The sequence below is a fragment of the Mastigoproctus giganteus genome, chromosome 5 (assembly GCF_048544385.1).
Source record: "Mastigoproctus giganteus isolate SK-2022 chromosome 5, ASM4854438v1, whole genome shotgun sequence".
Classification (NCBI taxonomy): domain Eukaryota; kingdom Metazoa; phylum Arthropoda; class Arachnida; order Uropygi; family Thelyphonidae; genus Mastigoproctus; species Mastigoproctus giganteus.
In genome coordinates this window covers 14,489,478-14,508,919 of record NC_143579.1, presented here as the reverse complement: position 1 = coordinate 14,508,919, position 19,442 = coordinate 14,489,478, and the positions used below count along the sequence as shown (strand labels likewise).

General features: G+C 39.2%; 1 protein-coding gene across 1 annotated transcript in view; it reads right to left on the bottom strand.

Moving 5' to 3' along the window:
- The window catches only part of LOC150085189 (beta-hexosaminidase subunit beta-like), a 69,275-nt gene that overhangs the window by 36,322 nt on the left and 13,511 nt on the right, over nucleotides 1-19,442 (bottom strand). The window contains exons 2-4 of the mRNA XM_090373075.1: nucleotides 18,030-18,300; nucleotides 13,408-13,476; nucleotides 11,246-11,292 (exon numbers count right to left, since the gene is read on the bottom strand). Of these exons, the coding sequence (XP_090229201.1) occupies nucleotides 11,246-11,292; nucleotides 13,408-13,476; nucleotides 18,030-18,300 (387 nt within the window). The remainder of the gene's footprint in view (nucleotides 1-11,245; nucleotides 11,293-13,407; nucleotides 13,477-18,029; nucleotides 18,301-19,442) is intronic.

Genomic DNA, 19,442 nt, shown 5'->3' with positions numbered 1-19,442 from the left:
TTCCCTTTACCCCTAATGGTAGTTACCTCTTTGAGTAAATCCCACTTCAGCACATTGTGATCACTGCCACCCAGTGGTTCATTTAACTGCAGATTCTTAATGCATGAAGAATCACTGCTGATAATCAAATCAAGATGTTCCTCCCTCTGGTTGCCTCCCGAACATGCTGATGTAGAAAACAATCATCCAATAAATCCACAAAAGCCCTGCTAGTGTGTGAGTAACCAGCCCCCAAATTCCAGTCAATATCTGGGAAATTAAAATCTCCCATTATAAGACTCTCTGATTTACTGGCCCACTCTATTTCCCTGTACAGTTCCTTATTATACTCATCAGAGTCATTAGGCCTATAGCACACTCCCACTCTCAATTTTGATCTCCCAATGCTTATGTCACACCAAACTGACTCAACACTGCACTGTCCAGCGATGTCGACTGGCTTCACTTCCTTGGTTTTTATGTGTTTCTTAACTAATAGCATAATCTCTCCCCCCTTCCTATCCTGTCTATCCTTTTGTAGACGTTGTACTCCCCAAATTCCAGTTCTGCATCCCTTATATCGGTGTGACACCACGTCTCTGATATCCCAACAATATCTGCCTTTGATGTTTTGAGCAATACCTCAAATTCATCAAATTTATTTACTAAACATTGGTGTACACGCAAGTATACCTGCACCTGTTTCTATTCTTAGCTACCCTAACACAACCCATGTGTTTACTTGTACCGCAATGGCTCCCAGCAGTCTCTGAAATACCATGCATCTTGTTTTTCAGGCTTCTGCTCATTCTAATAGAAGCAGTGCAAGAATCTCTTTCACCTCTGCCAGTGGCTACTGTCAGTCTATTGGTCTTTGTCTCCCCCCAAGCTAGCAGTTTTCCGACCCACCTAACACTGCCTCGATAGCATCAGCAAACATTCTTGCAACCTTTCTATTTAAGTGTATCCCATCCCTGTAGAAGCAATCTCTCCTGTTAACAAGTACAGTCTAGGCTGAAAAAAATTCAACCCCTTGAGCCTTGCGCAATCTTTCCAGGCCCGAATTGATCGACAAGGCTCTCATCATATACTCCCTCCTATCGTGTCTGGGCAGAATTGGAGACACTTTCAAATTCAACCCTAATTCTCGGCTTTTGTTCAACAGTGACCTGTACTTGTTAAGTAATTCTGCCGGTCTCCTACTCTTAATATTATTAGTGCCAACGTGTACAACTATATCACCTTTTGTGCCCTTAAAAGATGATATTCGCTCTACAACGTCATCAACCTTTGCCCCTGGCAGACATACCCTGGTCCTGTTCCACCTATTTTTTTTACAAAGCATGTTCCCCATTTCCCTGACAATAGAGTCACCAACAACTACTAGTTCCTTCGGGACCAGCGCATTCTGCCTTGGGGGTTGTCTCTGTGTCACGCGATGCCCAAGTGCAAGCTCTGGCGTTGATGTGGGCAGCTGAGAGCTTGATGGGCCCCTCAATTTAGTTTCTTCGAGGGCATCCACCCTGTCCTTCAAGCTCTCATATAGGCCCACAAGAACGCCGAGTTGTTGGCTGATATCGATACACTCCTTGCATCGCGCACACACAAAGGCATCCCCCATGGCAGTATCATGTCCCGTACCCGATTGCCCTGCAAACATCAAGCAAACAGTGCATTTTATAAGGCTGTGAGTCAGAGGACAACTGCCCCCCTCAGTTCTGCTCTGAGCCACAGCACTTCCATTAGCTTGAGCCTTTTGCTTTGCTGCTCTGGTCTGAGTCATGATTCTATTAATTTGTTAATTAATTATCATTAATTATGTTATGTTATTAATTATGTTAAATATAATTAATTATATTACGTTTGTAATCTAAGTCGTTATATGTATTTATTTAAACGTACAATTTAACTACTAACGAAGTTCAACTAACGCTATCTAGTTCGGTATATCAGGAAGGCGGGAAAATTACGAACGGTATCGGAGCTGAAACACGTGGAAACCCTTACCGATACTTTTATGCAATTACAAGGCCGAGTAAAGAATAAATACACCAAATTAATCAGAAAATCACAAAATAATGTTATACTACTAAATTTAAATCAAAAGTTTTAGAAAAACAATAATTTCAAATCAATAAATAAGAAAAATCCACTTAGCGGCTTTGAACACGACCGTCTCTAGTAGCCTCGTCAGCAGACTCAAAGCCATATTTTAGCCATTTAGCCGCTTTATTGGCCAATTTTCATGTTAAATTATTTTCTATAAGAAGCTTATACATCTAACCAGGATCCTTAGTTTATTCTGAATCGAGACAGCGAGATTTGGAAATTAATTAATACTTAAGTGCCAGTAGATTTACCGTTCTTAACTTGTCGCCATTGTTAACGACACAACGTGATATCCCGAACTAGATAGCGTAAGCTTAGTATAGTATGTATATAATATAATATTGTCAATTAATCAGTAAAATCTATTAATCTTGTTAAACTTCATTGTCAATTAAATTGTTCTTTTTAACTAAATAATATAACGACTTAGATTACAAACGTAACATAATTAATTAATGCTATTAATTAAAAAAAAACATAAAATCCAAGGAAGTGAAGCCAGTCGACATCGCGGGACACTGCAGTGTCCAGTCAGTTTGGCGCGACATAAGCATTGGGAGATCAAAATTGAGAGTAGGAGTGTGCTATAGGCAATGACTCTGATGAGTATAATAAGAAATTGTACAGAGAAATAGTGTGGGCCAGTAAATCAGAGAGTCTTATAATGGGGGATTTTAATTTCCCAGATAGTGACTGGAATTTGTGGGTGGTCACTCACACACTAACAAGGTTTTTTTGTAGATTAATCGGATGATTGTTTTCTACACCAGCATGTTCGAGCGGCAACTAGAGGGAGTAATACTCTTGATCTGATTATCAGTAGTCATTCTTCATGCATTAAGAATTTGCAGATAAAGGAACCACTAGGTGGCAGTGATCACAGTGTGCTGAAGTAGGATTTACTCAAAGCGGTAACTACCCTCACGGATAAAAGGAAGGGTTTTTGCTTTCGTAAAGGCGACTACGATGGTCTGAGACAGTATTTAAATTCTATACAGTGGGACCAACTGATGATGTTACCAACAGCAAATTCAAAATGGGAAGCATTCAAAGAACTTATCTTGGAAGCTACTAGGCTTTACATACCAACTAAGAAATATTGTTCAAGGTTCAGGCCTAAATGGACGTCAGATGAACTAATGAGACACATGGCAGAGAAGAAAAATGCAAGGGACACATATAAATTTATGGGTGCTATGGAAGCCTATGATAGATATAAGCTGGTCTATAACCAAGTCACAAAGGAGATTAGGCCGGCAAAGTCAGATTATGAGAAATTCTTGGCAAAGGATGCAAAGAAAAACAGAAAAGAGTTCTTTACCTATGTTAGCTCTAGAAGGAAAGGGATGAATCAGACTGGTCCACTGGATATTGATGGTTCAACAGTTGAGGATTCTGCTCAGGTGGCTAACAAACTAAACGAGTATTTTGCATCTACATCACACATGAGGAGTTATTCAGGAAGGGGAATGCCAGAGGTGAAGTAAACTCTGGCAGTGAGCTAGATGATTTTGTAATAACTGAGAGAAAAGTGGAGGAGAAATTGTTAAGGATAAACATAAAAAAGGCACCCAGGGTGGATGGAATCTATCCAGTTATACTATAGGAGGCAGCAAAGGAAGTATGCAAACCCTTAGCCATAATTATGAGAGCTTCTTTGGACTCAGGGGAGGTAACCATAGACTGGAGATGTGCAAATGTGACCCCAATTCACAAAGGAGGATCAAAGGCTGACACAAGTAATTATAGACCTGTGAGTTTAATTTCTGTTCCAGGAAAATTAATGGAGGCACTGGTTAACGAAGCCCTGCAGGATCATCTGAACAAGACTTCAGTTATAGCTCGGACGCAGCATGGTTTTGTTAAGGGAAAGTTTTTCCTGACCAATTTGATTGGATACTATGATGCAGTCACAAAACAGCTGGATGCAGGAAATAAATTTGATATTATATATTTGGATCTTGGAAAGGCTTTTGATACTGTTTCACATGGAAGACTGCTGCACAAATTGGAGCAGTGTGGCATTGGAGGCAAATTGCTGCTATGGATAAAGGGACGGTTGAGAGGGAGAAGACAGAGAATGGTAATCAATGGACACTGCTCATCGTGGACTAATGTTATTAGTGGAGTTCCTCAGGTTCAGTGTTGGGTCCATTGTTGTTTTCTGTATTTATAAATGATATTGATGATGGTATATCAAACTTAATGTCCAAGTTTGCAGACGATACAAAGGTTGGCAGGGTTGGTAAGGATACTACTGACGCTATGCTGCTGCAACAGGATCTGGAAAGGTTGAGCAGATGGGATGAGAGGTGGCAAATGAAGTTTAACATTGACAAATGAAAAGTAGTACATATGGGAAACAGTAATCCCAGAGCAACGTATGAACTCTGTGGTACTACAGTGACTGGTAGAGAATGAAAAGGACCTGGGGGTAATTGTGCAGGCAGATATGAAGTTCTCTGTTTATTGCAGACGGGCAGCAAGAGTAGCTCATGGTGTCTTGTCAATGGTATACAGGAATTTTTCTAGCAGGGATCAAGAAGTGATTATTCCCTTGTATAAGGCAATGGTCAGGCCACACCTTGAGTACTGTATACAGGTCTGGAGGCCTCATTTCAAGAAGGATGCAGAACTGCTGGAATGAGTACAGAGAAGGGCAACAAGATTAGTGAATGGAACAAAGGGTTTCTTTTACGAAGAAAGGCTTAAGTGTTTGCAAATTACAGTGTCTTGGACTAGGCACAGGCGAAGTGATCTGATAGATAAAGCCTTGAATGGTTTGAGCATGCTCAATGCCGATGGGATTATTCCTCTTGCTCAGAATAATCACCTGAGAGGGCATAAATTCAAATTGAGGAGAGACAGATGTAGAATAGATGTGTGGAAATTTGCCTTTAGCCAGCGGGTTGTTGGTTGGTGGATCAGACTTCCATGCCTTGTTGTGGAAGTTGGTAGCGTAAATAAGTTTAAGGCTCAGCTGGACAGGTATTTTGAACGAACAGAGGGGTGAAGCGGAAGTGGTTTTTTTTTTTTTTTTTTTTTTGGCTGATGCTGCATAAGCTTGCTTTCTTGAATCATATGCCTCTACTAATGCTAATTCTAATATTCCCCGCCCAGATAAAGAGGGTTGGCGTCAGGAAGGGCGTCCGGCCGTAAAAATTGCATGCCAAAACAATAAAAACGCTGACCCCATATAATAATGGGAAAAGTCGAGGATAAAAAAAAAAAAAAAGACATGTTTATAGGGACGATTTTTCTGATTTTTAGCTGTAGAATATTTTTCTACATTTGTTCTGGGGAATTCTCAAATCACTTATATAAGAAACGAGTATTATCTTCAATTATATATGTCGAATTTGAGATAATGCCCACTTTATTGAATAAGCACCTTTTGATCCTCAAACAAGACTAAGGGCAACTGCACATTGAATAATGCAATTGTCAACAATTAGCCCAATGATACTTCACACGTACCACAGGAAGTTTTGAAATTTATTGAATGACGTCACAATTGAATAGAACATTATAAATGAGAAACTTCAGAGTCTTCTTCAATTTCAGAAAATCTGTAGCTAAAGAGAACTTATCTTGCTACTATTTGAAGTTATATGGGTTTGAGTCAGTTGTCGATGCCATTCAAGGTATATTTAAGCAGGACTCAGGTAGTGGGTCTCAGGAGTGTTTTGGTCCTTTCGGTCAAGGGTGTGTTCGGTTTCTATCACACAGAGAAGCTGCAGTTTGAATACACTCAATTTATGTATTATCACAAGACTGTCTTGCTCTGGCCATAATCGAAACTATATTTGTCTTTTTTGAATTGCGTGCGTTTCACGCTGTATACAAGGTCCTTTTAAATCTTTTTCTGCGCTAGGATTATTGGAGATTCTGTTCAGAGAATGATGAGGGATCAGAGTGCATACCAATTCGGAGCGGAGTGGTGAGGGGTATGAACTCGGGATTTGGGCCCCCTCCCTTAATGCAGTTGCGTATTTCCCAATTATGTTTGTTTCTCTGCCAACTCTGCAGATGGAAATGACATCATTTTCAACTGTAGTGCTAACGTAGACCTTATTGGGTAATTCTCTCGCAGAATTGCTCAGTACTACGATTAGTGGTTTGGAGAAACACAATTACCGTTTGTGTTTTTTTGGGCAATAAGTGCTGTGTTAAAAACAATCGCAGTTACTTACTGCAGACACTTGATTTTGACTTTTGTTGACTTCAGGATGTTATACAATGAGTGCTGTGAGGGGATGCCCTGCCCGAAGAGGTATACGAAGGAGAGGAGTGGCGGGGATTATTTATGCGCATTTGAATTATTATTATTATCTCCACTGAATGACTGAGTGCATACCTTGAACGTTTCAAATAAGGCGAATGATGACTGTGCAGTCGATTGCAGTCCACCATCAGGTTCGTTGCTAGCAGAGTGGCCCACTAAATGTAATAAAAGTATTCTCCATAAATTTGTGGAGAAACCGAATGAACACTGGGCTCCATACGAAGGTAAACTTTATAAATATGTGGTGTGTATGTAGAACATTAATCCATCTCCGCTGTGGTTCACTTTTTTGAAAATTCTTGAAGACTCCAGAAATGTGTCTTTTGTCTGTGCAGTAAGTATAAGTGCTGTTCTGTTGTTTAATTTGTTCTGGCCACTTTGTCATCAAGAAGGCCATTAACTTGGAATGTCTGCCCAGAGACCATCTACACTTTGAGGAGGTCGGCCACAACTAACCGTGGTGACGCTGAAATATCCTGTACAGGATGTCTAAAACGAGATTGGGTCCCTCTTAAAAAAAAAACCTACATCCACCACTGGAGTGAAAGACCAGTGGATGCCAACAATCCCGTATTCAGGGAGCTTCGGTACAACCACCAGCAAAATCCGGCCTCTAGCTATGACTAAAGGCCCAGCATACTGAATCCAAAGGAGAACTTGAAGAAATTTACAGCTATATTAGTTATCCTTGCAGTTTATACACAAATTCCCCATCAAGTATTTTCCATTTTTCTGTGAATGACAAATATAATTGATGGGATTAAAATCCATTACGCGTAACAGATAAACTATAATATTAGAGTCATTTAACTATCCATGTGTAATGTGTCCGTAAATTGCGTGTGTCTTGTTCTGTTTTGTTGTTTCTGGCCACTTAGCTACTAGGGAGCAGAGATCACTAGGATTGCTGCTCTCTAGTACCTGTCCATGCTACGAGGAGGCGGACCACAACAATAGGTGTATTGTCAACTGAAAGTGAGGTAAGAATTAAGAATGCCGCATCGATTTAAGGAAAAATCAATTCCAGTGGATGCCAGCAGATCCCGTACCGTAAAAAAAAAGTAAAGGTAATAAAATAAAGTATTAAAAAATATAGATATAAAAAAATAACAAAAAATTAAAAAAAAAAAAGCCATCAACAATAGTGAAAAGAAGTAGGAAAATAAAAGATTTATTCAGAAGTCGTCATGTAGCCTAATCAGGCACTTGCAATCATCAGTCTAGGTGTTGGACAAATCAGGAGGCAAAGCCTGGTAGTCATTCATTGTACACTGGTGTGCAAAATTTAAGTACCAGTCAGGTTTTCACCTGTAGCTTCTTATAGGAGTGGCCTGGATATGGTAAAAGCATGCCAAAGAAACCGCGTGAGGTACAGAAATAATGAAGGAAATAACACCAACACAACGACGGAAACAAAACGGTACAGAGGAACGTTATTCAAAAATGGCAACATAGCACTGGCTGCCATGATACAGATGCATCACTGCCAAAGATGGAACAAAGGGAAGAGGTGGTCCTCAGTAGGATATATATGGCCACCCCTAATGTCGGTGCAGGCACCGCCTGTCCATACTTAGAACAATGTTGATAAGTTCTTGAGGTAACGTCGTCCATTCCTCTGTCAGCGCCATCTTCAGCTGGTGAATATTTTCTGGTGGGTGTGGACGTACCGTTAGGCGTCTCCGCAGAGCGTCCCATATGTGTTCAATGGGATATAGATTGTGGAACGGGCAGGCCAACCCATACGAACAATGTCCTCACTTTCCAAAAGCATATCAACAGCTTTAGTGAGATAGGGTGTGGCGTTATCATCCATAAATACGAACTCTGGGCTAATGGCACCTCTGAACAGACGCACATGGGGAAGGAATGGCAAGAATAAATCATGTCGCCAGTCCTCGATGCCACCGCATAAACACGAATCTGTAGAGGTGAAATTAAAGTGTACAAGCTTCGCTTTCAATGATCGATGCCATGTTAAGTATGATGTGCAGAGACTGAGAAAGAGCCATTTGTGTACAATGTTGGACTAAATTAAATATCAGGTATAAACGACTTAGTAACAATAACTTGTTTAGTTTTCAGAAATTGTTCAAATTATAGGAGTTACGGTCATATTCGATGTTCTTGTAAATGATATCATGCTCGATTACTGTTGAAACTTGTGGAGGGTCTACGCAGTTGAGCTGAAATATATTTTTTTTTTGGATGATGCAATCGAAGCTGGTTGTCTCCAGTTAATTCTGCAATGGGGCAATGATAACTTAGGTAATTTCCATCCTTCTAAAATTCAGTCCTATCATATATAGCGAAAGGATTCTCCTATATTTATCTTCGTCCATACTCAAATTTCTAAACAAGATCACATATCTATATTAGGGGTTACCAGAACTAATCTTTCTTCGCATAAGCATCTCACAAATATTTCTTTCTCTTCATCTAAAAAACTAGGTTTTCTCTTTCGCTCTTGGTATTACCTTTCTTCCAAATAGTTACTCACTATGTACAAATCGCAGATCCGCTCTACGATGGAATATTTGTTCAATATCTGCGTCAGTACCTCCATAACCTCTCTCAGGCTTATAGACTCCATTCAAAAGAGGGCAGCTAGGATAATGAAATTAATTTTATAGGACAGACATGTAGCAGAAAAAGAACATCTATGATCCATCTCTTGCAAAGTCCCTGCACTGTCTGTCTCATAGATGTTCTCTTTCTGCTACATGCCTTTCCTATATATACTTCAATGGGCACTGTTCTTCTGAATTGGTTTCTATAATTTTCCCTTTACCTCTTCCAAACTAGCCCTAACACGTGCCGCAATCAGTCAGCATCCTTTTACTGTCCAACTTCAAATTCAGAAAACTAACTTTTCTTCTTTCTCATTTATTCCTCCAACTTCCGTTTTCTGGAACAGCTTCCCTTATTTCCTGAAAATTCAAGAAATTCAAATCTAATGTCAACACGTATCTTCTTTCATATATGGCATAATTCGCTAATGCGCTTCAAACCCTACATAAATGAACCTTGGTTTTGAATAGGCTAAGAGTAAAAAACTATGTTAAAATGTACTCAAGAATTCTGGTCTCTTGCCATAGCTATTGGTTGAAACTTCTGTCCATTTGTATCATGCACCTTCAGCTAAAGATAAATACGATGTGCTAGCATCCTTCTCTTCTCGCGCTGTTGTAGCGATGATCTGACGAACTTCCAGCTGTAACCAGTACACTCTACTCAATGTCTCCTATACTCTTTTAGTATTTAGGGTCAGGCGCCACCGGTGGTTTCCCTCATTTGCGCTCCTATGCGGATGTTAGAAGGATGTTAGAATTATGAACAATCTTGATGCCAAGAAATGCTATCAGGCCCTGATATCATTTCTCCACCAATTATTAAAACTTGCGCTCCTGAGCTTGCTCGCTGTTCTTTGGCGCCTTTTTATGCTTGCTTATTCCATTGGTTCTTTTCCTTTTTGTTGGATATGTTCTCATAAGATAATTGTCACCGTTTTCAGGGACTCCGATGAGTCCCCAAAAACGACAATTCCATCCATCAACGTCTCTTAAACTATCTCGAAACCTTCCATCCGATTATTGATCGTAAGTATGACTGATGTCCTTGTCGATCAACTGGTGATACATTTGGCTTGTTACTCATCTCCAGGTAAATTGAATGGGTAAGTTTGAAGCTCAAAAAAAAAAAAAAAAAAAAAATCTAAACAAACTCCTATCTTATGGATTTCTGATCGTGTTTTGCAGTTGAGTATCCAGTTTTTCCTCGACTGCTCATTGCGAATGACTGCAGATGGCTCACTGTTTTCTAATTTCTCCACTTATGCTGGTGTTCACCAAAGTTCAAGTTTTTTTTCTGCCACTCTTTTCCTTTTGCATATTAATGATTTTCTTCCGCTGATTGAAAATTCTACCCATAGTTTTGTCAATGTTAGTTACTACTCCAGCAAATACTTAAACACGAACATACGAGTACTCCATCAAGTACTTAAATGTCAATCTCCAGGTAATTCTTCAGTGAGGCAAAGAAAACTTAGTTAACTTAATTCCTTCTGAAACTCAGTCCTGTCTTATTTCTTGCAAAAAAAAAAAAAAAAAAAAAAAGTCTCGCGCTCCTTTGCTCAACTTTGAATACTGAGATTTCCAGACAAGATTATATTACTAGGAATTACCATAACCTCTAATATCCCATGTTGTAAGCATATTACAAATATTGCTTCCTTTGCATTAAAAAAAACTGTTTTCTTTTTCTCTTTTAGCATTCCTTTTATTTTGAACAAGTACTTACTCTGTACAAATCTGAAATCTGCCCCACCATTTAATATTGTTTCCATATCTAAGGTGGTGCCAAGACTCCAAACTTCTCTCGAGCTTCAAGACTCCGTTTTTAAGAAGACAGGTTAATTAATGACCCGTATCTTACAAAATCTCTTCACTCTGTCTCATATTCAGTTTCTGCTGTATTCCATTTCTGTGGATATTTCTGTGGCCACTGTTCTTCTAAATTGGCACCTGTAATCCCCCCCACACACACACTCATTCGATGTTCAAAGTCACTGGGGTCTATCAAGATAGCCCAAGTGACTTTGAGGCTGATTATTATGCTGATGGTGTGTAAAGTTGTCAGGACTATTTGAGAAAGCTGAATAAAGTGACATGGCAGCATTTAGCTCTACCAAAGGATGCTACACAATTTCAGTTCCTGTGTGCTGAAAATTCAGCACGAGCTTGAATGAAAAGCATCTTTTGGTGGATGACTTTCATTTGTATGGTACTAGCGTACTTTTATATTAAATTTTTAATTTAATAATGCAAAAAAGTGATTAAAATATTAAATGTTGTTAGAAAAAGTCACTCTTACCCTTCCTTCATCGTCCTGATGTACCAACTGACTGAAGGTTTCCAATCCTAAAAAAAAAAAGGAAAAAAGAATAAGTAATGATCTAATACATTTTTAGAGAGTTTTTGTAATGGCCTTCATTTTATGATTGTCATGGGCCTTACCAGTCTAGGATATTCGTAAAATTAAGTTGTCCTATAAATGGAATATTAAATTCAAGACATTATTAATACAGTAAATAAATTACATCTGAGGTCTTATTATATACAATAATAAGAGATGAGATACAATAGATGCCATAGATGGTACAATAATAACAGAGGAGCCTAAATACCTGGTTCCACAGCAGACGATCCAAGAGACACAATCTAATTATAAACCATTAATGTATATACACTCAATGATAACTAAATCCGAACGTCCCATCCGTAATGGACTATGTTGCATGCCTCGCAGTATAAAAGCTTCGCATGCTAGAGGAGTGTTAATTTGCATCTGGTCGTGAAAGTCGAAGTGATAAAAGTAGCAGTCATGGGACGTAGTAAAGCTTTATCATGGAGTTTCCAAATGGCATGATTATGGGAGCTCTTGCGTCGGGTGGTTCCATGTCAAAAAACTAAAAAAATATATTTATTAGGATCACCCGGAAAATTATTTCATCTACCCATCTGTATTGTTTCTGTAAATTGCGTGTGTTCTCTAATCGATTTGCCTTTGATGGACAAAAAAAAAGGCAGAAAAATCTTGCAGTCTACGCCTGAGACCGACTAACTCAGCCACGGAGTACAAAAAGCCCATAAAAGTTCCTCGAGTCACTGACGATTCAAACTCAGGCCGTTTCCATCCGGTGTGGGGAGGACGGTAACGATGCCACTGTACTATACACGTAGATATGGTTTTGAGTCAGAAACAGCACGTTTTGTCAGTTGCTCATGGACCACTCTGATTAAGGTGTACAAAGAAAGTTGTGAACGGGTCAAACCACCTCCCGCCGACAGAACTGCAAATGATTACGCAAGGTGGGGTTCATGGGGAGCGAAGGGTGTAGCACTCAACGGCAGGTCGCAGTGCGACAGTTGACATCACAATACATTATGGGAAACGCAAGAATAATATTCCAAATGACGATGTGCTACACACTTAGACATATTGGAGTTCCATAGCGGACGACCCAAGAGACACACTCTGTTTACCGTTGATCATTATCGACAGTAAATGCTGATGTGTCAACAACACATGCTGGTTGGACACTGGAGGACTGGAAACGACTGAGCTGGTTGGATGAGCTCAAATATTTGGTGCAACACGCCGACGGATGCCTTCGTGTGTGGCGCAAGCAACACGGGTCTATGGACCCATCGTGCATGGTATCCCCTATCCAGGAAGGTGGTGGCGATTGCTTAATATGGGCTGCGCTTTGCTGGCGAGAATTAAGACCTCTGGTATGTATGGGTCAGCGTTTCACTGGTACGGTCTACTGGCAGTTCTAAGGAGACCATGGTTACCGGATCTTCCAAGATGATAATAAGCTATATCATCTGGCACACACACACACTATGTACGAGTGATTAGAGGAACACAGTGAAGATATCACCCATGTTTATTGGCCTCCACGTTCAACTAACCTCAATCCAACTGAACACCTGCGGGACGTTTTGGAACGGAAAGTGGGGCGTATGGACACTCAACCGTCTCTGTTTCGACACCGGAAAGCCTCGCAGGCAGCATTGCTACAGATTCCTACGGGCGTCCAGACATTTAGTTGGAGTCTTATGCCTAGGCGAATGGCGGCTGTTATCCTTGCGAACGGTGGCCCAACAAGGTATTGGAGACTGCCATGTTAAAAAAATGTATTCTGTATATATAAAATACAGAGTACTTGTTAGCCCACCGATGAACTTCAACAGCTTATGATGCTCATAACAAAGAAAAACGTTTCTATAAGAAATCCAAAATATTTACTTACTGAGACATGGCCATTTGAAGCTTTAACTCAACTCTTTTCAGAAAACATTATCAGTGGGTTTGAATCCGAATTAGTGGCAAATGATGCAAGGAAGTAAACTTAAAAAAAAAAAACTACTCATGTCATCTGAACATCCACCGATGATGTGGTCTAGAAATTATGATATCCATGATAGTTGTGTATTAAAAATTATGATTCTATAATCAGGGTATTTTACCTTTTAAAGCTCCCCATATTGTTTGTGCCCGAATTGTGGCAACTCCTGGTCCAGGCACCCTTAAGGAATCTGTAAAATAATATAATTAGAATTTATTGTATTTTATTTTATTAAAAGTTATTATCAATAGCACAAAAATTAATAATTTCTAGGAGTGTGCGAAGTGACATATCAGATTTAGGTAATCTGGGCCCCCTGCCGCTCATAAATATTAAAAGCAAAAAATTCTTTACTGTTTACAGAAATTACATTGATTCGGTGTTGTCCTGAAGTTGGGACCCAAGAGGAACTGCACCACAACCCTCCAGAATCATAGGGTTATTGCACAGATTAGTAGGAAAAACATCAAGTTGAATTCTTTGTGTTCTGATATACGAAAAAGATTTAAGGTATGGTGTAGACTAGATTGCAGGAAGTTTTCTTTTAGCGAGTGAGTTGTTGAATCCTGGAACAAATTGCCTCTTCAAGTAGTTGAAGCTGACATTTTGAAGAAATTCAAAAGTTCAAGAAATTCTAAAGAGAGGTGATTTTTTTTGGAAAGATGGTTACAATGGCATTCAGACAGCTTCAAATTACTTTGAAACTGTTTAATATTATTGAACAGTTTTTAAATTCCTTTCAGTGGAACCAACTGATATTAATAAATGCAAATACGAGCTCATATTAAATAGCAAGTGTTTAGAAAAGTAATCGTAGAAACTATTAAGCTTTTAAATAGCAACTAAAAGATATTCTTCAAAGTTTAGACCTAAGTGTATATCAGGAGAAGTGATGTCAGGAACTGTGCCTCTTCAGGTTAAGCGTGTTTAGTTAGATTATCAAGATTATTTGGTTAAGAACACAACGAAAATTAGTAAAGAAATTTTAGTTAAGAATTTGCGGCTGATAGAATTAATCCAATTATATTAATTACAACAAAAGAATTAAGAAAACCTTCAGCCACAATAATTATTGGAAGCATTTTTGAATTCTACAAAGTGGAGTTGTGCAAATATCGCAACTGCTCACAAAGGGGTTCAAAAGGCAAAGTGAATATTACATGCCTCTTATTTTGACCACTGTGCAGGGAAACACTGGAGTCGATAGTTAAAGAAATAATGCAAGTTTATCTGGATAGGGACGCAGTTATATTGTACTCACACCATGAAGAGAGAGTTCAGACCAATCTGATTAGCTACTGTGTTGACAGTGTCCAAGCTGATAGTTTGCCAGATTTAGAAGCGTGATTGGATAGGAACGTTTTGCGACAGGAAGATATAAATTGTAGATTTTATTTATTTATTTATTTTGGCAGATGCAGAAAATGCACGTTATTTTGCATAACTTTGCCATTATAATTCTAATACTAATAATATCAGGTAGTTGAAAAGGAACCAGTGCCAAAAATAATTGTGACATCATATACAGTGCTCAGGTTTAAATAAAGCTTTTGATACTGTTCCACAAGAACGACTGTTGCACAAATTAGAGCAATGTGCCATTGGAAACGTTACTTATTTGCATAAAAGCAACAGTGAGTGGTAGTGGTAGAGGAGGCATGTGATGAAAGAAAGCTAGCTTATCTAGCATCAGTCAAAAAAAAAAAAAAAAAAACATTTCACACATCCATTCTTTTTAAAAGTTTGTCCAGTTCCTTCTTGAATTTATTTAAGCTATCGACTTCCACATCAACAGATGGAAGTTTGTTCCAGGATTCAACTACCCGCTGGCTAAAGGAAAATTTCTGCACATCTATTCTATAACTGTCTTTCCCCAATTTGAATTTATGTCCCTTCAGGTGCGGAATCTGAGCAAGAGGAACAATCCAATTATAATTGAGCCTGCTCAACCCATTCAAAGCCTTATACACCCCAATCAGATCATCTCGCAGGTGTTTAGTCTCCAGACGCAATTTGCAGAAATAAAGCCTTTATTGGTAAGAGGACCCCTTCATTCCCCTCGCCAATCTTGTTGCCGTTCTCTATACTCGCTCAAGCAACTCTACATCCTTCGTAAAATGAGGCTTCCAGACCTGTACGCAGTACTCAAGGCGTGACCTGACCATTGTCTTATACAAATCACCTCCTTTTCCCTACTAGCAAAATTCTTGTATATCAATGACAATACCCCATGACCTGCTCTGGCAGCCTGTATGCACTGCTCTAAAAATTTCATATCTATAACTCCCAGGTCTTTTTCATTTTTAGATTGCGATTGATTGAAGTTGGACAGTAAATTGATGCTGACTGTTTGCAGCACGTGTTCGGATTGGTTTCGAAGAGAATGGGGGAATTATAGATACCAATTCAGAAGAACAGTGCCCATGGAAGTATCTATAGAAAATACATGCAGCCAAATCAAAACATTTATGAAACAGAGAGGAGAGACTTTGTAAGAGAGGAGTTATCAATTAACCTGACTGACCTCTTTTGAATGGAGTCTAAAAGCCTGAGAGAAGTTTTGGATGTACTACTCCAGATGTGGGAACAATGTTTCATGGTAGTGGGGATTTGAGATTTGTACGGAGCGAGTAGCTGTTTGGAAGAAAAGTAAAGCCGAGAGCGAAAGAAAAAACCCAGATTTTCAAATGCAGAAGGAGCAATATTTGTGACGTGCTTATGCCGAGACAGATTAGAAGTGAGGGCAATCACTAATAGAGATGTGTCATCTTGTCTATAGATCGGAGTGTCATCGAAGATAACCATAGGAACAGTAGACTCCTTTTAGGGAGATATAAGGCAGGACTAAGTTTTAGGAGGATTGAAATTTACTAAGTAATTTTTGCTCCATTGGAAAATTACCTGTAGGAATTGGTAGCGGATATTCGAGAAGATCAAGATGTTTGTGCGGTGCAAGATTTCTCATATGGAAGATGGACTACACTGTGCTATCACTGGCAAAGCCATTGTATACGCAGAATTAATTAGGTCACGAAACATCAATATATGTGTGCAAATTGTGGGTATTTTATGAGCACGAGTTGGATTTTCTAAAAAATATTTGTATTCAACCAAAAGTAGTTGTGATAAAAATATGAAATATTTTTATTTGATACCTTGATCTCTTTAAACTAACCACACAAATTTTGGTTTCGATCTGACAATTAATCTATTTGTCGAATTAGTTTATTTCTGTGACTGCGCGGAATGAAGTGTGCCAATGGATAGTGTAAAATACATATCAGTGATCCCGTTCCTCTTTCTGCAAGGGAAAACGCCCAAAAGTCCACTAAGAAATTGCAGCTGTTTATGGAAAAGACTGTTCAGGTTGCAGTGCTGTTGCACACTATTATAAACAATTCAAATGTGGAAGAACCTCACTGCATGATGGAGGAATCCCAGAAACTGCTGTAACAGAAAACAATTGAGTCAGTAATCCTGAAAGATCGCCGAATTCGAGTCAAAGAACCAGCTGCAGAGCTCCAAATTAGTGTAGAGAACATCTGTTCTGTTGGGAATATCATCCATCAACATTTGTTGATGGATGATGTGTCTGCTAAATGTGTCTAGGAACTCATCTAGCAAAAGTGTCTGCAAGATGGGTTCCCAGACTTCTGACTCCCCTTATCAGAAGAAGAAAAGGGCACAATATACACATGAAATATTGTTGATGTGCAGGAAAAGAAAGAGGAGTTTTTTTTTTCTTCGGATAGTTACCATGGATGAAACTTGGATCCATCACTATGATCCCGAAAGTAAACAAACGTCAATCTCTCCAAAAAGGCAAAGGTGCACCCAAGTGCTGGCAAGGTGATGCTGTCAGGTTTTTTGGGATCAGCATGGTGTAATGCTTACAGGTTTCCTTCAAAAGGGTTGTACTGTGACGGCGAAGTATTAGTCTAACCTCCTCGTAACGTCACGTGCTGGTATAAAAGAAAAAAAAAATGGGAAAAAGTTGTCAAAAGGCGTGCGCTTGCTTCACGATAATGCCTCTGCGAATTCCTCGCATGCTGCAGTGAAGTGTGTCCACGAATGTGGGTTTGAAATATTGCCGCATCCTGCTTATTATACCGACCTTGCACCCTCGAATTTCTTCCCTTTTCCTTCTCTGAAGTCCTCTCTTCGTGGAAAACACTTTGCTGCTGATGATGAGGTGATTTTTGCTGCCAAATCTTTGTTTGAAGGACAGTTAGAGGTCTTCTACAAAACTGACCCGAGGAAGTCTATTGAGAGGTGGCAAAAATGTGTCATGTTATCTGGTGGTTATGTTGAAAAAGCCTAAATGGCGTTTGTTTCAACCTTCTATCACAACTACTTCTGAGTGAATACAAATCTTTTTTGAACCCCCTCCCCCATCGTAGTTTAACCGCAAACGCCCACGGAACATGACTAACTCGGTCATGGTTTGAAAAGTCCATAAACGTCTCTCACTCCCAACTTTACGGAAATCTAACCAGACTTTTTTTCGAACGATGTGGAAGAATAGTGATTATAAGTACCATTAGATATTGTAAAAGTGAATACTAGTGTGTTCTGAAAAATCGAAGGTAAAGAAATTAATTGTTGGGTCGCTGTCAACAGAACCGTTGGCAAAATAGAGCTAGTACTATATGGAAGGAAGAGGGAATGATATTACTAAATTTACATACGAGAACGAACGAGAAAGAATTTAAACTAGAACGTATAAATGAGATAAATACTTACAACTCTCATCATCTCCGTGTTGAGGATAACTACATGATTTGTCATTAACTTGGAGTCCAACCCCCTCTAATAGTGGATTTGTCACATGACGCAGTCCTCCTTTGTCGATCAAAACGAACTGTTTATAACGCTTCAGAGCTTCATCGATAATGTCACACTCTCCAACATTAGCAAACAGATAGAAGGTGGATGGATCAAGAGTTAGAACAACATTAGAGGTCTTCCATGATTTTGGAAATGGCCATGGTGCACCAGGAGCTGCACGTTTACCCTTTAAAAGTAGTTGAAACCTTAAAATTAGAAAATATTCATTTCACTGAAGAAATTTTATTATAATACTTTAGTGTAACATGGTTTCGTATTTCTATTTCATCATTAAAATATTTTTTAAAATGTATTTAAGATGATCACAATGATTCCCATCAGAGCTTGATTTCATGCGGATGACTTTTACGAGACATCACCAACAAAAATTAGGCCTGACGTAGCCGAGTGGTTAAAAGTGCGAGTGCGGTAGCACACGCTCTTTGAGTAGACCGGGGTTCAAGCCCGTGACTGCTAAATACGATATACATTTGTATTGATTATTGTAAACTCCACTGACCTGGTGGTCGTGCCACAGTAAAAACAAGAACTACGAATAGTTGTGTACATGGTGCAAGGCAGATTTTACCGAGGTGCAGTTGCAATTGGGTTCCAAGTTTGCAGGCTCTGGACCAATGCAATTACTTTGGCTCACGGATCGATGGACCAATGCAATTACCGTTAGTTCATGGAACCCGTGACCTAATTTTTGGGTCACTAAGAACATCCAGGGCTCCAATCTATCTGATTCGTTCATAACCTAAGTGGTTCATGTTTACAGCTCTAATTCTCAGTTAACGAACATGTCCGACAGTGACTTAAATGGATTTAACTGAGGATAAGAAAACTATTAGATGATCAAGAAAGTTGGCGCGGATTTCTAGGATAAAATTTAAACATCCTTAAGAATGAATAAAAACACTTTATGTTCCCTACAACCGGGGAATATACAACACAAGCTGAATTCCACCAGACACACAACAAAATATCCTGTTGGTGAAGTGGCAGCTTTGATGTGTGCTTAACAGGTTTACAAGATGATAACCAGTAATGATCGTTTGGTATTGTGGATGCCATTTTTCGATATATGTCAAGAACCGGTCAGAAAATGGCTCATAATTGTGACGCGAAAGCAGCAGCAAGGAAATTTGAGTTTGTTTTTGCTGAACTGATTTGCTCAGTTCGTACACCTTTCTCAATCGATGCAAATGTAAACGAATGGTTTCTACGCTCACATTGAATCTTCTGTAATTACATGGCATTTTTGTCTGACACCTACTCAATGGCGGTCTTGAGTTCGTCATCATAAAAAGCGATTGGTCATCCCAC